General features: G+C 46.3%; 1 protein-coding gene across 1 annotated transcript in view; it reads left to right on the top strand.

Moving 5' to 3' along the window:
* Positions 1–19,787, top strand: part of LOC124716778 (luciferin sulfotransferase-like) — an 87,635-nt gene that overhangs the window by 29,041 nt on the left and 38,807 nt on the right. The window contains exons 3-4 of the mRNA XM_047243326.1: positions 4,261–4,402; positions 15,966–16,086. Coding sequence (XP_047099282.1) covers positions 4,261–4,402; positions 15,966–16,086 — 263 coding nt within the window. The remainder of the gene's footprint in view (positions 1–4,260; positions 4,403–15,965; positions 16,087–19,787) is intronic.

The following is a 19,787-nucleotide window of genomic DNA, read 5'->3' as shown; positions in this document are numbered from 1 at the left end:
AGGCGCCTTGGAAGTGGCGGTCTCTGCCAGATCTGGTACTGCCGCCTGCTGGCTCTGCGTTACCGCGACAAGGCGAGATAGTGACGCTGAGGCATGCAGGGGCCATGTAGGCTGCACGCGTGCCCGAGGTGCTCGAAGGTTTGCCGATAGCTTTTGCGAAGATCTTCGGTGTAGCGATTACGCTCATGTTCAGAAACAGCAGAACATCTTGAACAACTAGGGATAGGGCATTCATATTCTCAGGACATGTATGCGCCCGCTAAACCCTCTTGGCGGAACGGGTGATTGGGACTGCGGAAAGGGCCAAATAAGGTGACGGTCAGTTTCACTTCAGAATTGTAATTTATTGCAATTTAATAACACATTTAAACCAAAACGGCACAACCTTTACAACTACGACGTTCAAAATCCAATTCTTTCACGGCTGAAGGCCTCTCAACAAGAAATCTTAAAAATCAAGAAGATAAATTTCAAGTGACTGAAGACACGCAGACAAATAAAATAATTAAAATATATATGTATATATCACAGCTAGGCTGAAAGCCTTAAGGCAAAACATAAACAAGGTGCAATACCAATGGCTGAAGGCCACAATTAAATTTCAAAATTTTAAAATATATTACCATAATCTTTTAATGTTAGTTATAATCCATCTTGATAGCAAAAAAATTTCTTTTGTATTCATATGACCGGTTTCGGTTCATTCAGAACCATCTTCAGATCTGATATTTCAATCACAGGAGTAACCCGTCCAAATTCAATAACTTTCACATGTGACGCAGCATGTGAAAGTTGCTGGATTTGGACGATATTTCAGTTACAGGAGTAACCCGTCCAAATTCAACTACTTTTGCATGTGACGCAGCATGTGAAAGTTGCTGGATTTGGACGGGTTACTCCTGTAACTGAAATATCAGATATGAAGATGGTTCTGAATGAACCGAAGCCGGTCATATGAATAAAAAAAAAATTGCAATCAAGACGGATTATAACTAACATTATACAATCACTGATTGCTGCAATCCCATCTGACATTATGTCTGTTTTTGCATAATCTTTTAAGGCAGAAGGCCGCATTGTTTTCGCTTAAGGGGAAATTTTAAGCGGCTGAAGGCCTACAGTTGATTTTCCAAATATTCAAAATACCTTAAACCTTCAAGTTTTAAGTGACTGACAGCGCAATAAATGAAAAGTTAGCACAACAGTAACTTTCAGCAAAATATCCACTTGCCAGAATTCAAACTTACTTATATGGGCTAAAGGCCTTTGATTTACATAAAACACAATAATTTTTTTTCCTTTAAAGCATTGGCTATAATAGATTATCAACAGACCATTAAACGCCCATGAAAAGGACAGTATAGACAAGAGCACTCAGGCACCTTAAGGGGGGAGGGGTGGGGGGCTGCCCTCGAAACATTAACGTTCACTTAGATGAGACAGGTGGTGGGCCCAACTACACGTGATCCGTCGGTAACCCAACCGAGAGACAGTCACGGACCGACCGACCAAACGACTTGTTAGCCACCAATCGGTACATGAACTTAAGGACTGAACTGTTACGGACGTGATTATCCACAACGAAATATGTATTAATCTGTCAAAACTACAAACCGTGTTGGACAGCGACAACAGGTGAGGAACGGACACTGCCTGAAATTATGTTAGTGGCCTAGGGCAGGTAACCGGAACACTAACGGCCACAATGCAGAAAATTCCTCAGGTGCACTTGAATTGTAGAGAACCAATATAGTTAATTCCACCGCACGGTGGCTCGATTTCACCACTAAAAACACTCGGTTTTGCTCACAGGAAAAGCTCCCCGACAGCGAACCACCGAAACGAACGAAACAACATGAAGGAGTGGCTTGGGTACTTAAGACACCATCTAACTTTGACGTCCTGGGGCGGTGAGCCACGAAGCTCGTAGCGATCGGACAGCTCCACACACGCTCCGACACTGCGCAAGGACCGCCAACGGACCCAGCCGACTGCGCCGCACGAAGATATCCTCCCTGGTCCGCACCAACTGACCGACTACCCTCTGAATGCAGACAACATCTAATATAGTCGTCAGTGGAAATAACGCCAACTACACACACAACCTGACAAACACTTGCATGAAGACCTGAACGATACCCAACAGTAACTAAACACGCACGAAGACAAATCGGGAGTCGATGCGCACACACACAACCGACTCATGAACGATCGGCGAGTCAAAACGCGTCGTCCGGTAGGACGACGGACCTACGATCCACCAAGACTGTGACCTGGCTACTTCTACAACTGCATCTACACTCATACTCCGCAAGCCAGCTGACGGTGTGTGGCGGAGGGTACTTTGAGTACCTCTATCGGTTCTCCCTTCTATTCCAGTCTCGTATTGTTCGTGGAAAGAAAGATTATCGGTATGCCTCTGTGTGGGCTCTAATCTCTCTAATTTCATCCTCATGGTCTCTTCGCGAGATGTACGTAGGAGGGAGCAATATACTGCTTGATTCCTCGGAGAAGGTATGTTCTCGAAACTTGAACAAAAGCCCTTACCGAGCTACTGAGCGTCTCTCCTGCAGAGTCTTCCACTGGAGTTTATCTATCATCTCCGTAACGCTTTCGCGATTACTAAATGATCCTGTAACGAAGCGCGCTGCTCTCCGTTGGATATTCTCTCTCTCTTCTATCAACTCTATCTGGTACGGATCCCACACCGGTGAGCAGTATTCAAGCAGTGGGCGAACAAGTGTACTGTAACCTACTTCCTTTGTTTTCGGATTGCATTTCCGTAGGATTCTTCCAATTATTCTCAGTCTGGCATCTGCTTTACCGACGATCAACTTTATATGATCATTCCATTTTAAATCACTCCTAATGCCTACTACCAGATAATTTGTAGAATTAACTGCTTCCAGTTGCTGACTTGCTATATTGTAGCTAAATGATAAGGGGTCTTTCTTTCTATGTATTCGCAGCACATTACACTTGTCTACACTGAGATTCAATTGCCATTCCCTGCACCATGCGTCAATTCGCTGCAGCTCCTGCTGCATTTCAGTACAATTTTCCATTGTTACAACCTCTCGATATACCACAGCATCATCCGCGAAAAGCCTCAGTGAACTTCCGATGTTATCCACAAGGTCCAAGTGATGTGTGGCGTCTCCCGCCAAGTACGAGGGCCTGGTGAGAAATTTCGCCTGAAGCTATGCAGCCAAAGTTACATAACTGTCGTGAGGTTTCTCCTTCAAGACAATTCTCAGCCACATTCTGCAGGGGCAATAGAGATGCTCCTGCATAGTTTTCAATTGGAAATTTTTGTTTACCCACAATACAGCCCGTAATTGTCTCCCTCTGAGTTTCATTGCTGGTCACATGAACCGCTGTCTATGAAGACAATATTTTGGCACAAACAACGAGCTGTAGGCCAGTGTGAAGGATTGGCGGTAAGCACTGGCGGCTGCCTTCTATGATGAGGGTATTGAAAAATTGGTGCACCGCTACGACAAATGTCTAAGTCAGAACGGCGACTACGTAGGGAAGTAGCTGGAAGGTGTAGCTAACTGTTACAAATAAAACATTTCTGATATTCACTGTGGTTTCCATTTCGCGATCAATCGGAACTTACTTTCTGGACAGGCCTCGTACATGATGGCGGGAACATGAGCCACGCACGGTTCAATGTACATTAGTATGTTTTGCAAAAATGATTAGCATTTGAACAGTGTCGGCCAGCAGGTTCAAGATGAACATAGATATCGCGATGCAACACCACCTACCGGTAAAATTTGCCTGCGGCTCTCGTTGTCGCTATAAACCGAAAGTAATGGGTGTGACCTGAATAGACGTGCGTGATGCCTCGCAGACGTAAGCACGAGCCGAACCGTCAAAGCAGTGAATTTAAAACGGGGCGCATTATTCGTGTGAGAGAATATGACGCATCGATCCGAGAAATTACTACTCGTGTGGGACGAAGTGTTTCGGCAGGGCAACGGGTGTGTGGATAATGGTTCACGGAACACCATAGAGCACGACGAGAGCTGTCAGGTCGCACCACCCATACCCCCCCCCCCCCCCTCTCTCTCTCTCTCTCTCTCTCTCACTCGAGAAGATCGACACCTCATCCGAATGGAATTGCAGGACAGATATGCGTCCTCCTCGCTAAACTGTTGTGTTACGCTATTAATGATCCACTCAGTGTCCTCTTGCGCATGCCTCTTCCGTGACTACTTTTCTTCACTAATTCTGCTTTGATTGTCATTGCAGATTCTCGTCAATTCTGAAACCAATGGCGGATCTGGGCCCGCACTCAATAGAAGCCTGTGCGAAACTGAAGTCGCCAAGGTTCATCAAAAGCCATCTCCCACTCCAACTACTGCCGAAGCAGCTGTGGACGGTGAAGCCCAAGGTAGGGCAGTGTCTTCTCGTCTTCATTACCTGCTCCACATCTGACGAGTGGATCGAAATGTCATATACCTCATATAAAGGAGGACATCTGGTATACAGAGTGTTCATTTTAACTGAAGACATTCATATATCACGAAATCTGCACACAGAATTGCCGAGTAAGGGAATCTTCACCTCCAGTCACTGTGCATGAAGTTCCTCCGTATGGTGAAAGTGTCATCATAGGGTGTGGCTTCACGGCTACGTTCATCAATGGTCTACTGTTTTTTGAACAGGTTGGCGCCCAAAGACCAAAGACGTGTAGTGTGACCGGCTAGCGTTACTGCGATATGCTTCGCCAGCATTTCATACCTGCATTGAACTCAACATTTTCATGTAAGTTGGGGCCGCACCGGGCATGGGTCGTGAAGTTCACCTGCTTCTCCGAAACGCATTGGGAAATAATCGAATTGTCAACCGATCGTTTCCAAATGTTTGGCTGGCACGATCACCTAATCTCACTCCCTGTGGTTTCTGGTTGGGAGGCTACCTGAAGTACAGGATTTACCAGGGAAGCATTTACACATGTGCTGATCTGAAGCGCACCTTATCAACAGAGGTAGCCAGCATACGTACGGGCATGTTTCGTTATGCTGTGCACAATGCAATCCTGCGCTTTCAGACTCTTCTGGACACTGATTGACGCCATAGTGAGCTCCTTATCTATCAGTAATGGTACCGGTATGTAATGGTACGATGTACCGTAGCAGACATTAAAAGTGTTTCGACTGAATTAATTCACTATTATTTCTCTTCCCATGTCCTTGACATTAATACAACCAAGTTTGGTCCTCGCACAGTAATTACACTACAGGCCATTAAAATTGCAACACCACGAAGATGACGTGCTACAGACGCGAAATTTAACAAACAGGAAGAAGATGCTGTGATATGCAAATGATTAGCGTTTCAGAGCACTCACACAAGGTTGGCGCCGGTGGTGACATCTACAACGTGCTGACATGAGGAAAGTTTCCAACCGATTTCTCATACACACGGGCGTTGCCTGGTGAAACGTTGTTGTGATGCCTCTTGTAAGGATGAGAAATGGGTACCATCACGTTTCTGACTTTCATAAAGTTCGGATTGTAGCCTATCGCGATTGCGGTTTATCGTATCGCAACATTGCTGCTCGCGTTGGTCGAGATCCAATGACTGTTAGCAGAATATGGAATCGGTGGGTTCAGGAGGGTAATACGGAACGCCGTGCTAGATCCCAACGGACTCGTATCACTAGCAGTCGAGATGAAAGGCATCTTATCCGCATGGCTGTAACGGATCGTGCAGCCACGTCTCGATCCCTGAGTCACCAGATGGGGACGTATGCAAGACAAAAACCATCTGCACGAACAGTTCGACGACGTTTGCAGCAGCATGGACTATCAGTTCGGAGACCGTGGCTGCGGTTACCCTTGACGCTGTATCACAGACAGGAGCGCCTGCGATGGTGTACTCAACGACGAACCTGGGTGCACGAATGGCAAATCGTCATTTTTTCGGATGAATCCAGGTTCTTTTTACAGTATCATGATGGTCGCATCGGTGTTTGGCGACATCGCGGTGAACGCACATTGGAAGCGTGTATTCGTCATCGCCATAGTGGCCTATCACCCGGTGTGATGGTACGGGGTGCCGTTGGTTACACGTCTCGGTCACCTCTTGTTTGCATTGACGGTACTTTGAACAGTGGACGTTACATTTCAGATGTGTTACGACCCGTGGCTCTACCCTTCATTCGATCCCTGCGAAACCCTACGTTTCAGCAGGATAATGCACGAACACATCCTGCAGGTCCTGTAACGAACTCTGTTGATAAAGAAAATGTTCGACTGCTGCCCTGGACAGCCCATTCTCCAGGTCTCTCACCAACTGAAAACGTCTGGCCAATGGTGGCTCGTCACAATACGCCAGTCACTACTCTTGATGAACTGTGGTATCGTGTTGAAGCTGCATGGACAGCTGTACCTGTACACGCCATCCAAGCTCTGAGTCAATGCCCTGGCGTATCAAGGCCGTTATTACGGCCAGAGGTGGTTGTTCTGGGTACTGATTTCTCAGGATCTATGCACACAGATTGCGTGAAAATGTAATCACATGTCAGTTCTAGTATAATATATTTGTCCAATGAATACACGTTTGTCAACTGCATTTCTTCTTGGTGTAGCAGTTTTAATGGCCAGTAGTGTAGTTTCCATGTTATAACATGTTAAATACGAAAGTTTAATTATAACCAGCCGATATTTTTCCTGTCCAGTTCCAGTGATTTCCCTTTTTGGAGACGTCCATTCTCCTTCCTCTGAACTTCATATTGTGTCATTTATTATCGTAGTATCTATAGCCCTAGATAACTTCAAACTCACGTCCTCATTCCTCAGTACTACCTCAGTATCCATCTTGTTCCTACATTGATTCTTCCGGATCGTTCGGTTACATTTGAGCCTGATATTTAATTGCCAATATAAAGCTCCTCGGCTCCGCGTTAGATGCCAGCATTTGCTTGGATCTGGAGAAAAAATCACCAGCTAGGGCGCCTGAAGGCATTTGGTCTAAGGATGCACTGACCAACTGCATAAGGATACAGAAGGCAATGGACATCAATGTACTATCTTTTATCCGTAAGTCATGTGACATGTAACTGAAAAAGTGTCTTCTGATAACCTATCCATTGGCAAATCATTCCGGATTAGTCCCGCACTTCGAACTTCAGGAGAGGGGTGCCGAAGGGGAAGATGATAAAAGCACTGCAAAACAAAACGCTAATTCTGAAACTATAATAGCAGTCAGTGAAGCGAAATAGAGAGAACATGAAGGTACGTCGACGAATATAAAACAATGTCGGCAGCCTCAGAAAATGGTATAAGGACAGTAGGATTCGTCACGAATATAAAAGTGGGACACAGAATGAGTTGCTGTGATCTGTTTAGTTCTAGGATTATCCTCAACAGAATCGGAACGAAATGACGACTGTACTTCAGCTATACATGACGATGCTACAAGAAGAAGTCGAAATACGGGCACAGAGACTATACGAGTGAACTGAATGGATATTTCGGTGTGTAAAGGGAGATGAAAGTGTACTTATCATGGGTGATTAGAACGATTTAGTAGAGGATGGAATCTAGGACGGAATTACGGAAGAATATCAGCTGGCAATAGTAAACTTTAATAAGAGAACACGTTGATTTCTGTGACAAATTTAAACTAGCGGTAGCAAATACACTACTCAAAAGTGACAAGACTAGGTGGTACACTTGGAAAACGCAAAAAGACACAGGAATATACCAGCCGGTTTCTGGAACTGGTTACTGGATTATAAGGCGTATCTAGGAGGTGATACAACTCAGGTCACATTTCAGAAATGGCGTTGATAGGTCGAAGTATAAATAATTCTATGATGTATATGTGCGGGGTGAAGCGGCGAATGAAAATTTGTACCAAGACCGGGATTTGAACCCATATCTCCGGGCTCACTCGGCACGTGTGCTAACCACTACGCCACCCTGGGACAGTGGCTTTGCACAGCTGCATGGATTACCCTAGCACGACTCCCTCCTCAATAAAAATTCCCATTCACGATTCAGGCTACTTGGTAATCCTCCTAAACTTAGAGGTACAAATTTTCATTCGTCTCTTCAGTCTGCATACTTGTATATTACATCACAGATGCTTGAGACTTGAAAACGTTTCATTAGATACAAGAAAATCGCCAGGAAATATTTGTTTGTGGAAGTGAGATATTGAAATTTTGAGAAGTGACAAGTTTTCTATGGGTGTACTACACACGCAGACTAGTCTGCAGCTCGTGGTCTCGCGGTCGCGTTCTCGCTTCCCGAGCACGGGGTCCCGGGTTCGATTCCCGGCGGGGTCAGCGATTTTCACCTGCCTCGAGATGACTGGGTGTTTGTGTTGTCCCCATCATTTCATCATCATTCATGCAAGTGGCAAGATTGGACTGAGAAAAGGTTGGGAATTTGTACGGGCGCTGATAACCGCGCAGTTGAGCGCCCCACAATCCAAACATCATCATCATCATCATCACACTCAGACTAAGTTGACGGCGTGGTGGCTGATGGGAACGAATGTAAATGAGAAATGCCTTACAATCGTTCCCACCAGCCACTTCTACGAGTATCAAGTTAGTTTGCGTGTACAGTATATATCTCTAAAATGAATACTACAGTGAGGTGATGAGGAGTGGACACTGCTAAAGAAGGTAATCGCAAAAGTGTGCAAACAAAATATAGGTATAAGAAAAGTAACTGCGGAGAAATACTTCTATTGATTTACAGTGAGGTGACGGGTCATGGGATAGCGATATGCACATATATACACATGGGAGGAGTATCGCGTACACAAGGTGTAAAAGGACAGTGCATTGGCAGAACTGTCATTTGTGCTCAGCTGATTCATATGAAAACGTCATTGTGGCCTCACGATGGTAATTAACACACATTGAGCGTGGAATGGTAGTTGGAGCTAGACGAACGGAACATTTCATTTCGGAAATCGTCATTTCCGTGATCCACAGCGTCAGCAATGTGCCAAGAACCCAACGGCCTTCACTTGACCGAGAGCAGCGGCATTTGTGTCGAGTTATTAGTGTTAACAGACAATCTATACTGCGTGAAACAACCGCAAAAATCAATGTGGGGCGTACGACGAACATATCCATTAGGACACGGCGGCGAAATTTGGCGTTAATGGGCTGTGGCAGCAGACGACCTAGGCGAATGCCTTTTTGCGAACAGCACATCACCGCAGCGCCTCTTCTGGACTCGTGACCATATCGGTTGGACCCTAGACGACCGGAAAACCGTGGTCTCGTCAGATACGTCAAATGGTTCAAATGGCTTGGAGCACTATGGGACTTAACATCTGAGGTCATCAGTCCCCTACAACTTAGAACTACTTAAACTGAACTAACTTAAAGACATCACACACGTCCATGCCCGAGGCAGGATTCGAACCTGCGACCGTAGCGGTCTCGCGGTTCCAGACTGAAGCGCCTAGAACCACTCGGCCACAACGGCCGGCTCAGATAAGTCCCGACTTCAGTTGGTAAGAGCTGATTGTAGCTTTCGAGTGTGGTGCAGACCCCACGAATCCGTCAGTCCAAGTTGTCCACAAGGCACTGTGCAAGCTGGTGGTGGCTCCATAATGATGTGGGTTGTGTTTACATTGAATGGACTGGGTCCTCTGGTCCAACGGAACCGATTGTTCACTGGAAATGGTTATGTTCGGCTACTTGGAGTCTATTTGCAGCCATTCATGGACTTCACGTCCGCCCCCGGAAGCTGAATGGTCAGCGTGACGGATTGTCAATCCTCTGGGCCAGGGTTCGATTCCCGACTGGGTCACGGAATTTTCTCCGCCCAGGGACTGTCCTCATCATCATCCTATCATCCTCATCGAGTGCAGGTCGCCGAAGTGGCGTCAAATTGAACGACCGGCACCTGGCGAGCGGCCTGCCCGACGGTGGGCCTTAGCCATACGATTAAATAAATGCACGTTCCCAAACAACAGTGGATTTTTTATGGATGACAATACGCCATGTCACTGGGCCGCAATCGTTGGTTTGAACAACATTCTGGACAATTATGGGACATATTCGAAAAGTCAGTTCGTGCAAAATATCCTGCGCTGGCAACACTCCCGCAATTATGAACGACTATAGAGACAGCAAGACTCAATATTTCTGCAGGGGACTTTCAAGAAATTGTTGAGTCCATGTCACGTGGAGCTGCTGCACAACGCTGGGTAAAAGGACGTCCGACACGACATTAGGACTTTTGTCACCTCAGTCTGTAAAGTAACGAAATCCAAAGAAATGTATAGAAATAGAAAGGAATACAGCCAGGTATATCATTAAGGAATGAAATCGATAAGAAGTGCACGGAAGCTACGGCGAAATGGCTACAGGAAAACTTCTGAAGAAACTGAAAAAGATGTTGTCGTCAGGAGTATTCAAAACCTATGCATGTGAAAGTTTTTACACTGTTAAACACAGAGGAGACAGCGGGTAGGCAGAAAGAGTATTCTGTCAGCATCTACGAAGCGGTAGAACCGTCTTACAAGGGAATAAAATGGTTCAAATGGCTCTGAGCACTATGGGACTTAACGTCTGAGGTTATCAGTCCCCTAGAACTTAGAACTACTTAAACCTAACTAACCTAAGGACATCACACACATCCATGCCCGAGGCAGGATTCGAAACTGCGACCGTAGCAGTCGCGCGGTTCCAGACTGAAGCGCCTAGAACCGCTCGGCCACACTGGCCGGCTACAAGGGAATAAAAGATGAAATCGCTGTCGATAAGGAGGACATATGGGATCTAGCATTAGAATCAGAGTTTAATGGATCCAGAATGAGATTTTCACTCTGCAGCGGAGTGTGCGCTGATATGAAACTTCCTGGCAGATTAAAACTGTCTGCCGAACCGAGACTCGAGCTCGGGACCTTTGTCTTTCGCGGCCAAGTGCTCTACCAACTTTTTTTTCTTATTTTTTCTTTCTCTTTTTTTAGTCTCATTTTGTTCGTTCTACCTGCTAGGTGCGGACGTCGCAAGACACCCGGTTCAGTTCGTCGTTGATCCATTAACTCAGTCTTTTTATTACAGAGGGCAGCTAACCCTCTCACCGAACACGCTGAGTTACCGTGTCAGCTACCAACTGAGCTACCCAAGCACGACTCACGCCCCGTCTTCACAGCTTTAATTTTGCCAGTACCTCGTCTCCTACTTTCCAAACTACACAGAAGCTCTCCTGCAGCATTATAGGAAGAGCCTTCCAACCAGCTCGGGATTTTGACCATCTAACGTGTCAGTTGGACAGAATTTGATTCCATACCCCACAGAAGAACATCTGACAACTTAATTAATCAATGCCAAACGGTATAACTGCTTGCATGTGGGACAGAGGTGAACTAGGGCGTCATTTGTTTGCTCAATTTGTGAAGCTACTTCTCTTGAATAAATCATTCAATTTTCTGACATTGTTATCATTTTTTGTCTCTAAATGTACATCACATCTACCGATTTCAGTCTCGTCCAAGTAATTACCTCGTGCCGCGTCGTATCTTTCTCCTGGAATTCTATTGTGATATGCACTGAAGAGCCAAAGAAACTGGTACACCTGCCTAAATCGTGTAGGCCCCCCGCGAGCACGCAGAAGTGCCGCAACACGACGTGGCATGGACTCGACTAACGTCTGAAGTAGTGCTGCAGGGAACTGAAACCATGAATACTGCAGGGCTGTTCATAAACCCGTACGAGATCTCTTCTGAACAGCACGTTGCAAGGCATCCCAGATATGCTCAATAGTGCTCATGTCTGGGAAGTTTGGTGGCCAGCGGAAGTGCCACTTTGTAGCAGTTCTAGAAGTGTGGGGTGTCGCATTGTCTCGCTAGAATTGCACAAGTTTGTCGGAAAGCACAATGGGCATGAATGGATGCAGGTGATCAGATAGGTTGCTTACGTACGTGTCGCCTGTAAGAGTCATACCTAGACGTATCGGTGATCCCATATCACTCCAACTGCACACGCTCCACAACATTACAGAGCCTCCACCAGCTTGAACAGTCCCCTGCTGACATGCAGCGTCCATGGATTCATGGGGTTGTCTCCGTACTCGTACAAGTCCAATCCGTTCGATACAATTTGAAACGAGACTAGTCCGACCAGGAAATATGTTTCCAGTCATAAACAGTTTAATGTCGGTGTTGATGGGTCAAGGCGAGGCGTAAAGCTTTGTGTCGTGCGGTCATCAAGGGTACAGGAGTGGGCCTTGGGGTCTGAAAATCCATATCGATGATGTTTCGTTGAATGGTTCGCACACTGACACTTGTTGATGGCAGCAATTTACGGAAGCGTTGCACTTCTGTCACGTTGAACGATTCTCTTCAGTCGTCGTTGGCCCCGATATTCCAGGATTTTTTTCCGGCCGCAGCGATGACGGAGTGTTGATGATTTGCCGGATTCTCGATATTCACGGTACACTCGTGAAATGGTCGCACGGGAAACCCCGGAATTCATCGCTATCTCGGAGATGCTGTGTCCCATCGCTCGTGTGTCGACTATAACATCACATTCAAACACGCTTAAATCTTGATAAACTGTCTTTGTAGCAGCAGCAACCGATCTAACAACTGCGCTAGACACTTGTTGTCTTTTATAGGCACTGCCGACCGCAGCGCCATATTCTGCCTGTTTACACATATCTGTATTTGAATATACATGCCTATACCAGTTTCATTGGCGCTTCAGTGTATATTGTTACACTGCTCATTCAAAGTTATATTTTAGGCTTAAAAATTACGTGCTTATGAATTGCCTACGTTGTGTAATTTCGTATTCACTGGCCACTTCGTCCGAACATATATTTTGTAATGTATTTGTCTTGTTTCGAGGCAATGCAATGAATAATAAGATAACAGAATTTGAGAAAATAGGAATACTAAGGCATTATTGTAGCGACAACTTGGTGAAGTGAAACGCTATATTCACTGTTTTTTTTTGTTTTTTTTTTTTTAATTTGTGGTAAGTTCCTATGGGACCAAACTGCCGAGGTCATCGGTGTCTAAGCTTAAAAAAAAAATGGTTCTGAGCACTATGGGACTCAACTGCTGTGGTCATCAGTCCCCTAGAACTTAGAACTACTTAAACCTAACTAACCTAAGGACATCACACACATCCATGCCCGAGGCAGGATTCGAACCTGCGACCGTAGCAGTCGCACGGTTCCGGACTGCGCGCCTAGAGCCGCGAGACCACCGCGGCCGGCCGTCTAAGCTTACACACTACTTAAGCTAACATACACTAACTTACGCTAAGGACAACACACACACACACACACACACCCATGCCCGAGGGAGGACTCGAACTTTCGACGGGGGGAGCCGCGCGAACCATGGCAAGGCGCCCCAGAAAACGCGGTTACCCCGAGTGGCTATATTCACTTATCACAGGGCTCCGAGTATATTAAGAAACCACAAATTATTTAATAAAATCACTGCAACTATCAAGGCATTCCCAAGCTATGCAACAGGCATTGGATGCTACAAGAAACGAAAAGATGCCGTCTCCTACAGCAGCAAAACTATTCGGTGTCAGAAGAAACACCCCTAGATTCTTGGAAACTTGAGAAGTACGTTTAACCAAGTGTAAGAGGAAAAAGTCCTAAGTGTATTTTTGACGTGGAACGAATATATTGGGGCAAACAGAAAGTGATTTACGCAAACTAGCACTTTTGGAGAATAATCTATCGCTAGCGCCTTAATCCCACAGTGTGCGTAGGGTCGGCACGGTTACATCGAATTTGGCATGGTTAGTTTGAAGGGGCGGCCAGATGGCCGTTCTGCCGCCACCATGTACCCCCCGAGACGGAATTAATGTACCCCAGCTGTCTGCGTCTAGTGTAAATCATGAAATAGTACGAACGTGTTTCAAATGTCTCCGAGTCGTAAATGAGGCAGGACGTGGGGACCAGCCCAGTATTCACTTAGTGGGATGCGGAAAACCGCGGAGAAACCACATCCAGGGTGGCCGGCACACCGGCCCTTCGTCGTTAATCCGCCGGGTGGATTCGAACCGGAGCCGGTGCGCCTACCCGAGTCCAGGAAGCAGCGCATTAGCGCTCTCGGCTAACCTGGCGGGTCATTTCAGGAGAATAATCTAACACAGAAATTAAGATGGCAGGCAAGGACTGGACGACGCAGTTTAGGAAGAGAAATACAAATATAAGCGTTAGTAAACCAGATACGATTTCATACAAGTGTTATTTCTTCCTTTTCTCTGTCTCTGGCCACTTTGCCCTACCTAGCAGACAAAGTGGCATTTTGCAGACTTTGACATAAAATCACTATTCCATTACAAAGAGATGATTTAAATAATAATACAGTACTGCCCATTGAAATTGCTACACCACGAAGATGACGTGCTACAGACGCGAAATTTAACCGACAAGAAAAAGATGCTGTGATATGCAAATGATTAGCTTTTTAGAGCATTCACACAAGACTGGCACCGGTGGCGACACCTACAATGTGCTGACATGAGGAAAGTTTCCAACCGATTTCTCATACACAAACAGCAGTTGACCGGCGTTGCCTGTGAAACGTTGTTGTGATGTCTCGTGTAGGGAGGAGAAATGCGTACCATCACGACTTTGATAAAGGTCGGATTGTAGCCTATCGCGATTGCGGATTATCGTATCGCGACAATGCTGCTCGCGTTGGTCGAGATCCGATAACTGTTAGCAGAATATGAAATCGGTGGGTTCAGGAGGGTAATACGGAACGCCGTGCTGGATCCCAACGGCCTCGTATCACAAGCAGTCGATATGACAGGCATCTTATCCGCATGGCTGTAACGGATCGTGGAGCCACATCTCGATCCCTGAGTCACCAGATGAGAACGTTTGCAAGAAAACAACCATCTGCACGAACAGTTCGACGACGTTTGCAGCAGCACGGACTATCAGCTCGGAGACCGTGGCTGCGGATACCCTTGACGCTGCATCACAGACAGGAGGGTCTGTGATGGTGTACTCAACGACGAACCGGGGTGCACGAATGGCAAAACGTCATTTTTTCGGATGAATCCAGTTTCTGTTTACAGCATCATGATGGTCGCATCCGTGTTTGGCGATATCGCGGTGAACGCACATTGAAAGTGTGTATTCGTCATGGCCATACTGGCGTATCACCCGGCGTGATGGTATGGGGTGCCATTGGTTACACGTCTCGGTCACCTCTTGTTCGCATTGACGGCACTTTGAACAGTGGACGTTACATTTCAGATGTGTTACGACCCGTGGCTTTACGCTTCGTTCAATCCCTGCGAAACCTTACATTTCAGCAGGATAATGCACGACCGCATGTTGCAGGTCCTGTACGGGCCTTTCTGAATACAGAAAATGTTCGACTGCTGCCCTGGCCAGCATATTCTCCAGATCTCTCACCAATTGGAAACGTCTGGTCAATGGTGGCCGAGCAACTGGCTGGTCACAATACGCCAGTCACTACTCTTGATGAACTGTGGTATCGTGTTGTAGCTGCATGGGCAGCTGTACCTGTGCACGCCATCCAAGCTCTGTTTGACTCAATGCCCAGGCGTATCAAGGCCATTATTACGGCCAGAGGTGGTTGTTCGGGGTAGATTTCTCAGGATCTATGCCCCCAAATTGCGTGAAAATGTAATCACATGTCAGTTCTAGTATAATATATTTGTCCAATGAATACCCGTTTATCATCTGCATTTCTTCTTGGTGTAGCAATTTTAATTGCCAGTGGTGTAGAAGTGTTTTATAGTTACAGAAAGTTAACAGTTTATAAAGTTATATTTCATGTGGTAATCTGTGACAAGATGTCAGAGACAAACAACATTTTCCCTATGGTGGCCACCTTATCCAGCTTTCCACAATTTTTTCGTCACAGATTTTCGTATATTTTTTAAAAATATCCTGAGCACAAACTTTGATTAATTGATCTTCTTGAAGGTTGGGTCACTGTGCTGATATCCTTTCTTTCAGATCGTCTACGTCGTCCGCAACGTGAAGGATACCATTGTTTCCTACTATCACCACTACAACCTGTGGGGCGACGTTTCCATGTCGCTGGATGAGTTCGCGCAGTTCTTCACTGAAGACTTACGTAAGTAGTCTCTTGGCAGGATCTTTTGCCTATCTATTCATTCATTCAGTTACCGTGTCTGCATATCCCGCGAAGGAGGACAATCTTTATGTTTGTGGAACGAGCCATCGTGTACGTTACACTGAGGAGGCAAAAGTCATGGGATACCGCCTAACACAGTGTCGACGTCTTTTTGCCCGGCTTAGTACAACAGCTCGACGTGACCTGGACTCAACAAGGCGCTGAAAAAGTACTGAAACATACGAGGGTCACTCCAAAAGAAATGCACACTATTTTTTTTAAAAAAATCCATCTTTTATTCTACATGTTTGAATGTTTTACAGTGTGTAGATACATCCTTTAGGAACAATATTTTCATTTCTCCACATAATTTCCATCCCTCTCAACTGCCTTACGCCATGTTGGAGACAGCACCTGTATACCCGCACGGTAAAATTCTGGCCAACCTGTTGGAGCCACTGTTTGGCAGCGCGCACAAGGGAGGCATCATCTTCAAAACTTGTTTCACGAAGAGAGTCTTTCAGTTTCCCAAAGAGATGATAGCCACATGGAGCCAGGTCAGGACTGTAAGGCAGGTGTTCCAGTGTTTTCCACCCGAGTTTTGCGATCGTTTCCATGGTTTTTTGACTGACATGTGGCCGTGTATTGTCACGCAACAGCAAAACATCTTGCGGGTGTTTCAGTGTTGTCCATCCGAGTTTCGCGATCGCTTCCACGGTTTTTTGACTGACATGTGGCCGTGCATTGTCGTGCAACAGCAAAACATCCTGCTTTTGCCGATGTGGTCGAACACGACTCAGTCGAACTTGCAGTTTCTTCAGTGATGCATCTGTCAACAGTCACCAATTCGTTAACTCTCGCACACTGTCTGGAGTGTGTGCAGTACGAGGCCTGCCGCTGCGAGGACAATCCTCAACATTGCCGTGCCCACTTTCATCACGTAACCTGCTTGTCCACCAACTAACTGTACTGCGATCGACAGCAGCATCTCCGTACACCTTTTTCAACCTCTTGTGAGTGTTTCCCACTGTCTCGTTTTCACAGCACAGGAATTATATGACAGCACGTTCTTTCTGCCGAACGTCAAGTGTAGCAGCCATCTTGAAGACATTCTGTGACGGCGCCACTCACGGGAACAGGTTGAACTAAGTTTGAACACAAGCGGGAAGCGTGTATCTGCACACTGTAAAACTTTCACAAATGCAGAATGAAAACTGTGTTTCTACAAAAATAGTGTGCATTTCTTTTGGAGTGATCCTCGTAATTGCCAAAGTGTTGCCTGTGCATGATTTTATGCAGAAAGTGGCATCACGATTATATCCGTTAAATGTTTGTTGCGATTCATGTCGGGCGATCTGAGTGGCCAAATCATTCGCTCGAACTGTCCAGAATGTTGTTCAAACCAATAGCGAAAACTGCGGCCCAATGACACGGCGCATTATCATCCATAAAAATTCCATCGTTGTTTGGAAACAAGAAGTCCGTGAATGGCTGCAAATGGTCAACGATCGGTTCCATGTAAACACAGTCCAGGCCATTACGGGGCCACCACCGGCTTGCAAAGTGCCTTGTTGCCATCTCGGGTCCATGGCTTCGCCTGCGCCACTCTCGAACTCTGCTATCAGCCGTTACAACTGAAATCTGGACCAGGGCCGGTTTTCCATTCGTCTGGGCTCCAGCCGATACGGTCACGAGCTCAGGAAAGGCGCTGCAGGCGATGTGTTGTTAGCAAAGGCACTCGCGTCGGTTGTCTGCTGCCGCAGCCCGTTAACGCCAAATTCCGTCACACTGCTCTAACGGATACGATCGTCGTAGTGCCCACATTGATTTCTGACAGTTCTACACAAACGCCGCTGCTCTCGGTAGTTAATTTAAAGACACCGGCAGCTGTGTTGGCGCACCCTTCACACTGTGGAATTCCGCAACTATTTACGAAATGGAATGTCCCAAGCATCTAGCCCCAACTACCATTCTGAGTTCAAAGCCTGCTAATTCCTGTCCTGGGGCCACAATCACCTCCGAAAACTTTTTACATGAATCACGTAAGTGCAAATTACTGCTCCATCAAAGCACCACCCTCTTATACCTTGCGTATGCGATACCACCGCCATCGCTATCCCGTGAGTCACCTCAGCGCATAGTCTGACAAAAATTGCTTGCCAGTGGACACTTCACGCCTTGGAGCTGGCTTCCTTCAAGCAGAGCGCTCAGCATCATCGCCGAACTGTTTACCGTTGCCAAACTGCCACAACAATACGTCAGTTCATTTCCAATTCCTTGCTTGGATTTTTTTTCTTTATGTGTCTGTAATTCGTGTCTGTCTCTTTTGTTTCCCAATTCATCAGACATGGTAACTACATCAAAAACAACGCACACACAACGATGGCAACGAAATACGTTCCATACACGGTACTCGCAAACGCTACTGGATCTTTTCGTGGGAGATATGATTCAATATATTTCGTTTATCATCATCACAGAGATCAGCCTACATTAGAGAAACTTCATACAACGCTGCGTGAGGCCAAAAATTTTGAAGTCAGCAAACCACTGTTGCGTCTGGTTCTGCACAGTTATAATTATGGCGGACTAATGCAGAGTGGTGACATAACGTAGTGCTTAAAATACTGAATGAGGCAAATAAAAGTGGCCTGGAGAACAGAGTTCCAACGAACGAAGTAACACAGCAGAGGAAAGGAAATGCAGTACTAACCTGACTATAGCACATGCTGAAAGTGACCATCATTCATCTCTTGGCGCTTTTGGGCCCTGGTCAGCAAGTCGCTCAAGGTGGATCGAATCTGGACTGCTGGAATTGCTGCAGTCTCATCCGAAATGTTCTTCTGCAGTTGTTGAAGATAAGAGACTTGTTGCGATACACCTTAGAAACCTTAGACAGATCAGGAGACCTGGATGGCCAGCTAGAAGCCTTAGTTGTGGTAGACAGATCAGATGACCTGGACGGACAGCTAGACACCTTAGACAGATCAGGTGACATGGATGACCACCTAGACACCTTAGACAGATCAGGTGACATGGACAGCCAGTTAGACAGACGTGGATGGACAGCTAAAAAGAGAGATCAGGTGACCTGGATGCCCAGCTAGACAGACAGATCAGGTAACCTGGATGGCCAGCTAGACACCTTAGACACCTTAGACTAATCAGGTACCCTGGATGGCCAGCAAGACACCTTAGACAGATCAGGTGACCTGGATGGCCAGCTAGACACCTTAAACTGATCAGATAACCTGGATGGCCAGCTAGGCCCTTAGACAGATCTGGTGACCTGGATGACCACCTAGACAGATCAGGTGACCTGGATGGCCAGCTAGACAGACAGATCAGGTGACCTGGATGGCCAGCTAGACAAATTAGACAGATCAGGTAACCTGGATGGCCAGCTAGACACCTTGGACTGATCACGTACCCTGGATGGCCAGCTAGACAAATTAGACAGATCAGGTAACCTGGATGGCCAGCTAGACACCTTAGACTGATCAGGTAACCTGGATGGCTAGCTAGAAAACTTAGAGAGATCAGGTGACCTGGATGGCCAGCTAGACACCTTAAATCAGGTGACCTGGACAGCCAGCTGGACACCTTAGACTGATCAGGTACCCTGGATGGCCAGCTAGACACCTTAGACAGATCAGGTGACCTGGATGGCCAGCTAGACACCTTAGACTGATCAGATAACC

The sequence above is a fragment of the Schistocerca piceifrons genome, chromosome 9 (assembly GCF_021461385.2).
Source record: "Schistocerca piceifrons isolate TAMUIC-IGC-003096 chromosome 9, iqSchPice1.1, whole genome shotgun sequence".
NCBI classification, from domain to species: domain Eukaryota; kingdom Metazoa; phylum Arthropoda; class Insecta; order Orthoptera; family Acrididae; genus Schistocerca; species Schistocerca piceifrons.
The sequence above is the reverse complement of the archived record's forward strand: the minus strand, read 5'-3'. Positions and strand labels throughout refer to the sequence as shown.